Source organism: Cebus imitator, unplaced genomic scaffold (genome assembly GCF_001604975.1).
Source record: "Cebus imitator isolate Cc_AM_T3 unplaced genomic scaffold, Cebus_imitator-1.0 Scaffold53, whole genome shotgun sequence".
Classification (NCBI taxonomy): Eukaryota; Metazoa; Chordata; class Mammalia; order Primates; family Cebidae; genus Cebus; species Cebus imitator.
Window position 1 is genome coordinate 4611971 of NW_016107368.1, and position 11846 is coordinate 4623816.

Sequence of the window (11846 nt, forward strand, 5' to 3'; positions counted from 1 at the left end):
AAAAAAAAAAAAAAAAAGTCAAAAAAATTAGCCAGGCATGTTGGTTCATACCTCTAATAGTCCCAGCTACTCAGGAGGCTAAGGTAAGAGGATTGCTTGAGCGTGGTAGTTTGAAGCCGCAGTGAGCTACGATCACACCACTGTACTCCAGCCTGGGTGAGAAAGTGAGATCCTGAATCAAAAACACAATTTTGGTTTTTTGGGAGACAGTCTCACTCTGTCACCCAGGCTGGAGTGCAGTGGCATGATCTTGGCTCACTGCAACCTCCACCTTCCAAGTTCAAGCACTTCTCCTGCCTCAGCCTCCAGAGGAGCTGGGATTGCAGCTACCGCCACACCCGGTAAATTTGTGTATTTTTAGTAGAGACGGGGTTTTGCCATGTTGGCCAGGCTGCTCTCCAACTCCTGACGTCACGTGATCCGCCCACCTCGGCCTCCTGAAATGCTGGGATTACAGGCGTGAGCCACCGCTCCTGGCCAAAAAAAATTTCTTTAAGTGAACCAGGGAAGAAATACGCCCAACATTGAAGTCAGTGGCAAAACAGTTCCACAAATACTTTTCTGGGTTTTGCTCATTTTTTAAACATGACATTGTTCTTAATTTTAAAGTGAGAGAAAAATGAAAAAGGCAACAATCTCAACAATGAACCGACTTCAGTGTTTTCTAGGAAGGACCCACCGGGACATTTACAGAGTGGCCTTCAGAGCTGGGCATCTTTCCCATTTTCACGTTCACACTTGACATATTTCTGGTATGATCCACGTACCATACAATTCACCCGTTGAAGTATACAATTCTGTGGATTTTAGTACATCCAGACACGTGCAGCCATCAATTTCAGAATATTGTTACCACGTCACAAAGAAACCCAGGCTGCGCATGGTGGCTCACATCTGCAATCCCAGCACTTTGGGAGGCTGAGATGGGAGGATCGCTTGATCACAGGAGTTGGAGACCAGCCTGGGCAACATAATGATACCCTGTCTCTACAAAAAAAAAAAAAAAATTAAATTTGCCAATCATGGTGCTGCAGGCCTGTAGTCACAGCTACTTGGGAGGATCACTTGAGCCTAGGAGATGGAGGCTACCATGAGCTGTGATCACACCACTGCCCTCCAGCCTGGACAACAGAGCAAGGCTATCTCAAAAACAAAACAAAGTCTGCCCATGTGGTTACTTAACCATCAATACAAATTCCCAGTAATAGGTTGATGTGAATTAATTCCTCTGCAGGACAGAGCCCCTTTACCGTCCCCTGAGATTTAAAAAGCAAAACAAAAACGTTTTTAAAGACAGCATCTCATTCTGTTGCCCACGCTGGAGAGCAGCAGTGCAATCACAGTTCACTGCGGCCTCCAGCTCCGGGGCTCAAGCCATCAGGCTTCTGCCTCAACCTCCTGAGTTGCTGGGACTACAGACACCGCACCTGGCTACTATTTTTTTTTTTGGTAGAGTTGGGGTCTTGCCATGTTGCTCAGGCTGGTCTCAAACTCCTACACTCAAGTGATCCTTCTGAGAAGGGACCAGCAAGCTTTGCCACCCAGCTCGTGTTTCCGGCTCTGTTCCAGATGGTTTCTGCTGTACCTACTCAGCGCAAATGCCATTATATGCATAAAGAAATGGGTGTGGTGGTGTCAATAAAACTTTATTGACAAAGACAGGCGGTGTTCTGACCTGGGTCCCATTGGCTGTGGTTTGCTGACCGCTGTGCTCCACACTGCAACGTCAACGGCCCGCCACCTCCTGAGCTGTGGTTAGAACCCCAGCCCATACCCGTCATCTCCTGGGTCCCAGTTTTCTCATCTGCAAAGTGGGGTTGAAGACACCTGCCTCATTTGTCTCCTGGGAATTTTGTAAAATACTGCACAAAAGTGCACAGAAAGCTCCAAGGCAGTTTGCAAATACAAAGACACAATCACGTATGTCTGTGAAAAACATTTATTTTCTGAGAATCTAAAATCTGGACAAAGAGTACTGGACTTTAGAAAAAGCCTACACAAAATTGCCTCATTTCTTCCCTAACACATTAATAATCTAAGAATAAGGAAGTGAAAAAAAAAAAAAACCTTTAAAAATAACATTGCTCCAGTCGGTCTGCAGGTATGTGATTTAAAATATCCCTGTTCTATTGAGGTATCGGCTGCAAACTTTGGTAAAATTAGAAAAGTTAACAAACCCTTTCAAAAAAAAATAAAAAGAAACAACCAGCCCCTAACATTATATCTTTCTTGGTACATATACAGTAAACTACAAAAAAAATTCATTTAGAAAATGTGTCCGTTAAAAAAAAAATCCCTCTTGTAAGTTCTCAATTGCAGAGTTAAAAAATTGAATTTAAATGATCTGTAAGACTCAAAACTGTTCCCAAGCACCCACCCGGTGTCAGGAAGAACTGGATGACCGCAGATTCTAGAATCTGGTTGGCATTTTCAACAATTCAGTGCTAACAACAAAGACTGTCGTCTTTGCAAAGGAGGAAGGAACCAAAGGCACTTGAACATGGCTTCGTGTGCTGCCGTCCGTCCGTGGCCACCTTCGCCGGACAGCATCAGCCACTCGCCTGGCCCCACGTGGAGCAGAGTCCCCTCGAGGCCATTTCTGTGCAGCCCCAGCTCCCTGCTTGAGTGGGCAGAGGACTTTTCACGCGGATCTCAGATGCCAAGCAGTCTGGCGGCGGATGGCTTTGAGGGAAAGGTTTGAACTGGGCCCGAGGTGTTTTCTCTTTTCCTTGCGACTTCAACAGACAGCTGAGCCACGCCATGCCACGCCATGCCACGCCACGGGCCACCACGGGAACCATGTCACTAGACTTCAGATGCTACAAGGCCGTCAGGAAGATGCTTGCTCTGACCTTGGGGGCCAAACCCACAAACCCGGAAGAAGGACTGATCCCTCCACCTCCTTACAGCCGGTGGCAGCAGCTTCTGAGAACCTGACATCAGAAACGTGAACAGCCTCCACGCCACGAAGTTTCTGATTCCATCTTTAAAAAAGTCTTATGTTGTTTTGTCGAGAAATTGCAGGCTTTTATGTTTTCAAAATAAAAACGACACAAAATACTGACAAGTTCAACTTTTAGCCAGAATACATAAATTCCTGAAAATGTATAGATTTGAAAAATAAAAATTTAAAAAAAAAAAAAAGGAAGACGAACCTTTTTAGGGAACGGAGAGAACACTACCTGTTTAAGTTAAGCCCACTAAGAAGAACACCGAGGCCGATGAGAGCCCTCCGACACGTTTCCAGCAAAACGCCTGTCAAGAAGTGCTTGGGGATCACCGGCCGTTGCCGTAGCCGGGGAAGAGCTGGTTGAGGACGGTCTGCAGAGGCTGGTTCACCTGCATGGCGTAGCTCCGGCCCAGGTCGTAGCGGCAGGCGGGGCAGCTGAACACCTGTGCCCGGAACGACCTGTCCAGGCAGTCCTGGAAGACACGGTGGCCGGGTAAGAAGCCATCCACACCATCGGGTTTGCTCCTGGCCACTGCTCCCGGGGACAGTCTCCCAAGGTCCAGAGGCCCCCCCTCCACGACCTTCAGTCTCACTTCCCACCTGCTGCCCAGCACCAGCCTGGCCTCACCCAGCCTCTGGGCTATTGTCCCTGGCAGGTCATGCGGCTTCACGGGTCTACTCACCCCGAGGCTCTCATCAGTAAAAGCTTGGCTCAAGTCACCCCTCTAAGGGGCCTTCCCTGACACCTCCCTAGAGTATCAGAGGCAGTCAGTCCTATCGCCTGGCCCCATTCTGCCTTCACGACGCCACCTCTCCCTCCGCCTGTGGAGCTGTCTTACGTACTAATGTGCTTATCTACCTATAACAGGCCAGAGGCTCCCTGAGCTTTGAGGCTGTGTTGTCTCTCAACACCAAGCACGGTGTATACAGTAGGTGCTTAATGAACACACACACACCAGGCCGAGCATCGTGGCTCATGCCTATAATCCCAGCACCTTGGGAGGCTGAGGCAGGCGGATCAGGAGCAGAGACCAGCCTGGCCAACATGGTGAAACCCTGTCTCTACTAAAAATACAAAAAGTGGCCAGGTACAGTGGCACATGCCTATAATCCCAGCACTTTGGGAGGCTGAGGTGGGTGGATCACCTGAGGTCAGGAGTTCAAGACCAGCCTGTCCAAGACGGTGAAATCCTGTCTCTACTGAAAATATAAAAATCAGCCAGGCGTGGTGTTGGGCGCCTGTAATCCCAGCTACTCGGGAGACTAAGGCAGGAGACTTGCTTGAATCCGGGAGGTGGAAGTTGCAATGAGCTGAGATCACGCCACTGCCCTCCAGCCTGGGCAACAAGAGCGAAACTCCGTCTCAAAATTAAATATTCAAAAATTAGCCGGGCACAGTGGCACATGCCAGTAGTCTCAGCTGCTTGGGAGGCTGAGGCAAGAGAACGGCTTAAACCCAAGAGGTGAAGGTTGCACTGAACTGAGATTATGCCACTGCACTCCAGCCTGGGCAACAAGGCAAGACTCTGTCTCCAAAAAAAAAAAAAAAAAAAAATTAGCTGGGCATGGCTACTCTGGAGGCTGGGGTAAGAGAAGCCCAGGGAGGTTGAGGCTGCAGTGGGCCACGGTCACACCACTGCACTCCAGCCTGGGCGACAGAGCAAGACCTTGCCTCGAAAATAAAAATAAGAAATAAACACATAGGGCCCGGTGCAGTGGCTCACGCCTGTAATTCTAGCACTTTGGGAGGCCGAGGCAGGCGGAGCGCCTGAGGTCAGGAGTTCAAGGCCCACCTGGCCAACACGGTGAAACCCCATCTCTAAAGTAAAAGTAAGAAAAAAATAAGAAAACTTTAAAAAATAAATACACACATCAATGAGGACAAAGGGGAAAAGGAGGAAGGAACCAAGTCTGGTGGATTCAGACTCCTAAATTCAAGCTCAACTAACCAGGTCGGGCATGGGGAAGAAAGCCAGAAGACAGAGCTCAGAGGCCTGGAGCCTCCACTTCCCAAGCAGGCAAACAGGCAAGACGCCGCAGGGCTGGCTGCGCGCCAGGCAGGAATGAGACAACGCACGCCTGCGCGGAGGCACATGCCTGCAGCATGATGTCACACACCTGGACGAGGGCAGTGGTAACGCGGGGGACACGCCCAGTGACCAGTGAACAACCCTGTGCCCCTGGCAGCCTGCGGCTTCTGTTTGGTATTTTTGAGATTGAGTCTCACTCTGTCGCCCAGGCTGAATGAAGCGCGATGGTGTGATCTTGGCTCACTGCAGCCTCCACTTCCTGGGTTCAAGGGATTCTCGTGTCTCAGCCTCCCGAGTAGCTGGCATTACAGGCGCCCACCGTCACACCCAGCTGATTTTTGAATTTTTAGTAGAGCTGGAGTTTCATCACGTTGGCCAGGCTGGTCTCAAACTCCTGGGCTCAAGTGATCCACCTGCCTTGGCCTGCCAAAGTGCTGGGGTGACAGGTGTGAGCCACCACGCCTGGACATTGTTTGCTATTTTTAAAAACTCCTGGACGGGTATGGTGGCTTACACCTGTGATCCCAGCTGTTTAGGAGGCTGAGGCATGTGGGTCACTTGAGCTCAGAAGTTCAAGACCAGCCTGGGCAACAAGGTGAGTCCCCACCCCCACCCCGATCTCCACAAAAAATACAAAAATTAGCCAATCATGGTGGTATACGCCTGTAGGTCCAGCTACTCAGGAGGCTGAGGCAGGAGGATCCCTTTAGCCGAGGAGTTCAAGGCTGCAATGAGCTATCACTGTGCCGCTGCACTCCAGCCTACAAGAGAGAGCGAGATACTGTCTCTAAATGTATTTTCCTTTTTTTTTTTTTTTTTTGAGACAGCGTCTCACTCTGATGCTGAGGCTGGAGTGCAATGGCATCATCTCAGCTCACTGCAACCTCTGCCTCCCGGGTTTAAGCAATTCTCCTACCTCAGCCTCCCGAGTAGCTGGGATCACAGGGCCTGCCACCAAGCCGAGCTAATTTTTTTGTATTTTTAGTAGAGACTGGTTTCACCATGTTGGTCAGGCTGGTCTCGAACTCCTGACCTCAAGTGATCTTCCCATCTCAGCCTCCCAAAGTGCTGGGATTACAGGTGTGGGCCACCACGCCCAGCCTCAAGTTTTTAATTTAAAAAGGTCACTGTGGAAGGTCACAGCCTGTTTCCCAGAACCCCTCAGATGCTGAGCTTCCCAAGTCGGAACAGAGCCCCAGGGATGGATGGTGGGGACACAGTGACACAGGTCAGCCCCTTCCTCTGCATCCTCAGCACTTCCACGCACCTTCATACTGAGGCACGGGACACGTGGTTTCACAACATCCCCACAGTCCTTCCTACAGCCACAGGGCTCCCGGGCATCCCTCTTCCAAGCACCCCCCGCAGCCAGGCCTCTGCCTGTGCCCACCTCCTGAGCACCTCCTTCCTGCCAGGGGCTGAGCCGGGACCTTCACCATAACCTGGCAGCCAGCACAGCGTCCCCAGGCCCCTTCTCACTCTGGGCAACTGAGGCTTGGAGCGATTAGTGGCTGCACGGCTCACAGGTGAGAGATGGCTCAGACCCGGACCACCAGCCCCAAAGATGCCACGGCCTCTCGCCCCTTGTGCCACCTCAGGCCACTCGGAGGCCCACACAGCTGAAAGGACTCAGGCCAAACGGCGAAGGAGGCAGGGGCCGAGGAGGCAGAGATGCCATGGGGGTGACTGGGGACACTCCGTCTCCTGACCTTCCCTGATCTGTCTCCTGCCAGGAAGGCAAATACCGGCTCCAAGACCCAGGGGTGCGGCCTGAGGCTGAGAGGAGGATTGCCGGACTGCAGTTAAAAGGAAAACCACTGGCGATTCAGAAGCCAGGGGAGAGCCGCGTGGGGGCGGGGTGAGTCCTTTCCACACCTGTCCGTCGGGACTGGTGGCTCTGGCCAAAGGTCTCAGCAGAGGAACCATCACCAAGACCCACACTACCCACCTAGGCAGTTATGCCCCTAGGGGACACTGGGAGGTATCTGGGGATGTCTGCTGTCACGACTAGCGGGGCGCTCCTGGCATGGAGTGGGTGGGGGCCAGGGATGCTGCACAGCACCCTGCAGTGCCCAGGACGGCCCCACCCCAGAGAATGATCTGGCCCCAATGCCCACAGCACAGAGGGGAAGAGACCCTGTCCTGCCCAAGTCAATCTCTTTGAAAAGCATCAGTAGGGATGTTTCCCTCCTAAGACAGACCACCTGTCCTGAGTCTAAAGCCCATGCTGGGCCACCACCCCGATCCCCAAAGCCACCGCAGGCCCCCACTGCTGGCTTCCCACCCAGGCCTCTTCACCTGCTGTCCCAGGTACCTGGGATGCCGCCCCGTACCACCACCTCCTCCAGGAAGCCTTCCTTTCTGCCCCCTAGGGGATGTGCACCTCACTCACACCTCCCTCTCCAGACCCTGGGGCAGGACTGTGGTCCATCCTCTCCCACCCTGGCCCCTTGGCCACAGAGCTGGGGGTAGAATGTTCCAGGCCTCCATCGTAATACAGGCTGTCCCGAAAGCAGTCAACAAGGCCCTGAGAATGGCTGCAGAGCGAGCGGGGCAAAGCCAACGAGCCCCGATCTGCAGCAGCAGCTGTGGGAACTGGAGGTCAGGTGATCCTTCCAGAACCTTCCGCCCGGCTCCCGCAGCAGTCCCGCTCACCTTGCACACGTTGTGCTGACACACGGTCGTGATGGGCCGGAACACCAGCTCCTGGCAGCAGATGCACTGGAACGCCTCTTCCACTTTACTAAGGAACATCTGGAACTAGAGGGAAGCGGGCGTGAGGCCGGCAAAGACCTGGGGACCAGGGCTCCCAGAGATCGGCAGCCTCCTGCTAAGCATGCACCGGGGTCCTCTAATTTTGTTCCCAGCCTTCACTCCAGGAGGCGGGGGCCACAATCGCCCCCATTCTGAGATGAGAAAAACAGGCTCACTGGGCACGGTGGCTCACGCCTGTGATCCCAGCACTTTGGGAGGCCGAGGCGGGTGGATCATGTGAGGTTGGGAGTTTGAGACCAGCCTGATCAACATGGAGAAACTCTGTCTCTACTCTACTAAAAATACAAAATTAGCCAGGTGTGGTGGCACATGCCTGTAATCCCAGCTACTTGGGAGGCTGAGGCAGGAGAATCGCTTGAACCCAGGAGGCGGAGGCTGCAGTGAGCCAAGATCACACCACTGCACTCCAGTCTGGACAACAAGAGGGAAAGTCCATCTCAAAAAAAAAAAAAGGAAAAACAGAGGCCCAAGAGGCATGAGCCTCACGGGAAATCCCCAACACCCAAGTGGGGCGGATGCGGTGGAGCCAGTGCAGGGGCACGGGCCTCAATGGTGCAGGGAAGGACCCGGATGCGACCAGTTGGCACCACCAAGCATGCCCGCACTGAGTCAAGACAGGGCTTTTGCCCCTGGCCAGACACAGTGGCTAATACCTGTCACCCCAGCACCTTGGGAGTCCGAGTCAGGAGGATCGCTTGAGCCAGGTGTTCAAGACCAACCTGGAAACACAGCGAGACCCCATCTGTATAAAAAAAGTTTTTAAAAAATAGGCCGGGTGTGGTGGCTCACACCTGTAATCCCAGCACTTTGGGAGCCGAGGTGGGTGGATGACCTTAGGTCAGGAGTTCAAGACCAGCATGACCAACAGGGTGAAACCCTGTCTCTACTAAAAATACGAGATTATCCAGGTGTGGTGGCAGGTGCCTGTAGTCCCAGCTACTCGGGAGGCTGAGGCAGGAGAATCACTTGAACCAGGAGGCAGAAGTTGCAGTGAGCCGAGATCATGCGATTGCACACTCCAGCCTAAACAACAAGAGTGAAACTCCATCTCAATAAGAAAATAAAAAATAAAAAAACAAAAATAGGCATGGCCCGGGAGTTTGAGGCTGCAGTGAGCTGTGTTCGTGCCACTGCACTGTAGCCTCGGTGACAGAGCAAGATGCTGTCAAAAAAGAAAGGTTCTCCGGAGGCGTGGGTCCCTGCTCTGCTGGCCTAAGGCATGCTGAGCACCCACACGGGCCACCAGAAGCCCAGCTGCGGATGACCTGAAAGACACCTCCTCCTGCTTGGAGCTAAGTGTGGGGACCAAAGAGACACAGAAAAGGGTGGGGGGTGGGGTGCTGGGGGTGCAGCTGAGACAGCGATCGAGCGCGGAGAAAACCCTGTGAAGAGTATGGCCTGAAGGAAATGGGAGAAGAGGGACCCCGAGATGGCCTTGGCCACAGCTGCATCCAGGGACCTCCAACTATGTCACCATCCACAGCCGAGGAGGAATGGCAGGCGGGACTCAGTGAAGGATCTGGAGCTGAGAGAGCATCCTGGGTGAGGCGGGGGGGGCCTGATGTCACCCCGAGGTCCTCCCGAGAGAAGGGAGGAGGGTGAGAGTCAGAGAGAGACTGGAAGAGCATGCGCTGTGGCTGTGAAGGAGGAGGGAGGGGCCGTGAGCCCACGGAGGCAAGTGCCTCTAGACGCTGGGCAAGGCTGGAATCGGGGTCTCCCCCGAAGCCCCCAGGTGGGCCTGGCCCTGCCCATACCCTGACTTTAGCCCAGCAAGGCCCGTGTCGGGCACCCGGCCCCAGAGCTGTGAGACATGAGTCGCTTTGCACTCTTAGGCTTGGGGTCACTTTCCAACAGTCCCAGGGGACACAAACAGAAAGGAGGACGGCAGAGGCCAGGGTGGGGGTCTGGGGCTGGGAAGGGGACGCCAGGGAGGGAGTAAAGGTTTCCCGGGGCCAGGGTGTCCATCTGGGGAGAGGAGAAAGTTCTGGAGGTGATGATGGTGATGGTTGCACAACTACATGGACATGCTCAGTGCCACTGAGATGGTGAACATGGTAAACAGGCTTCGTACACTTTCCCGTGCAAATCAGGGAGACGACTGGGCCACGCGTGCCTACCGGGCTGCCGCTTGCTGGCCGGTCCTTGAGTGATGCCAGGACCTCATTCCACAGCTTGGCGTTGCTCTTGTCCTCTCTGATGAGGCTGCTCTGCTGGGCCGTGAGGCTGTAGGGCTCCACCTTGCTTTTCTTGGACGACCGGCGCGGGGACCCGGCCCTGCCTGGGCCACCTCCTAGAAGACAGCAGGGTGCGTGAGGGAGGGGCGCATCGCCAGAGCTGCCGGAGAGACACCCACCTGCCCCACGCCCACAAGATGCCCACCTGCTCCCACGCCCACAAGACGCCCACAAGATACCAATCCTACACCCCCACAATGCCCACCTGCCCCCACGTCCACGAGATGCCCACCCACACCCCCAAGATGCTCACCTGGTGACTTCCGCTTCCACTTGCCCTTGCCCGTCCTGCAGGCCGAGAAGCCCCCCTCCTGCTCCTCCTCCTCCCTCTTCCTGTTCTCCTTCTCCCTCTCTCGGTTGGCCAGGGCCTCCAAGTAGCCTTCCGGATACTGCAGAAGGAGGACGGGCGCCAGTTGGCCTTCGGGGCCATTTGGAACGGTCCGCATGCTACCTAGAGCCCACTCTTCCCACCCCCTTGCCAGGTCTGGGTTTCCAAACGCACCTGACCCCTGCTCTCCTGAAGAGCACAGGGGAGTCCTCCTTAATCCTGTTTTGATGAGGTTTCAGTGACCCAAAGCCAACTGAAAATGTTACATGGAATATTCCAGAAACAGTTCCTAACTTGTAAATTGCACACTGTTCTAAGTGGCATGATGAAACACGGCATCGTCCTGCAGGGATGTGAACCCTCCCTTTGTCCAGGGTCTCCTCGCTGTCCAAGCTACCCGCCCGGCAGTCACTCAGCACCTGTCTTATCACGATACCTCTGTTCAAGGAACCCTTAATTAATAATGGCCTCTGGCCCACTGTTGAATAATAATGTATTATTATTATAATAATCATTAAATATGATTTAGTATTAAATATAAATCTTTTTCTTTTTTTTTTGAGACCAAGTCTCACCGTTGCCCAGGCTGGAGTGCAGTGGCACGATCTTGGCCCACGGCAACTTCTGCCTCCCGGGTTCAAGTGATTCTCCTGCCTCAGCCTCCCGAGTAGCTGGGATTACAGACACCCACCACCACACTGAGCTGATTTTTTTATTTTTAGTAGAGATGGAGTTTCACTATGTAGGCCAGGCTGGTCTTGAACTCCCGACCTCAGGTGATCCGCCTGCCTCAGTCATCCAAAGTGCTGGGATTACAGGCTAAATATAAAATACTAATATTAAACATTATAATTTATACTAAAGAAGTCCAGCACTTTGGGAGGCAGGGCGTTTGAGAAAAACCTGGGCAACCTAGCAAGATCCCCTCTCTACAAAAATTAGCCCAGCATGGTCGCACGCGCCTGGAGTCCCAGCTACTCAGGAGGCTGAGGCAGGAGGATCGCTTGAGCCCAGGAGTTTGAGGCTGCAGTGAGCTATGATCGCACCTCTGCACTCCATCCTAAGCGACAAAGCGAGACCTGGTCTCAAATATAAAAGTAATGGCCCGAAAGGGCAAGAGTAGTGACGCTAGCAATTTGGATATGCTAAAGAGGACCCAAACATGTGAAAGAGAAGATGCAAATCTCATACTGTGCCTAATGTATCGGTGAAACTACATCACCCGCGTACACGTACACAATGGGCCAGGTGCGGAGGCTCACGCCTGTAATCCCAACACTTTGGGAGGCCGAGGCGGGCGGATCACGAGGTCAAGAGATTGAGACCATCCTGGCCAACATGGTGAGACCCTGTCTCTACTAAAAGTACAAAAAATTAGCCAGGCGTGGTGGTGTGTGCCTGTCGTCCCAGCTACTCAGGAGGCTGAGGCAGAAGAATTGCTTGAAATCGGAAAACGGAAGTTGCAGTGAGCCGGGATCGTGTCACTGCACTCCACCCTGGCAACAGAGCGAGACTCTGTCTCAAAAAAA

The 11846-nt window shown here is 53.3% G+C and overlaps 1 protein-coding gene across 2 annotated transcripts in view; it reads right to left on the minus strand.

Annotated features, from left to right (window-relative positions):
* Positions 1-1925: 1925 nt before the first annotated feature.
* The window catches only part of UHRF1 (ubiquitin like with PHD and ring finger domains 1), a 50785-nt gene continuing 40864 nt past the window's right edge, over positions 1926-11846 (minus strand). For both annotated transcript variants that reach the window (XM_017528394.2, XM_037738425.1), the window contains exons 14-17: positions 10243-10378; positions 9873-10045; positions 7636-7740; positions 1926-3423 (exon numbers count right to left, since the gene is read on the minus strand). In XM_017528394.2, coding sequence (XP_017383883.1) covers positions 3277-3423; positions 7636-7740; positions 9873-10045; positions 10243-10378 — 561 coding nt within the window. In that variant the 3' untranslated portion in view covers positions 1926-3276. The remainder of the gene's footprint in view (positions 3424-7635; positions 7741-9872; positions 10046-10242; positions 10379-11846) is intronic.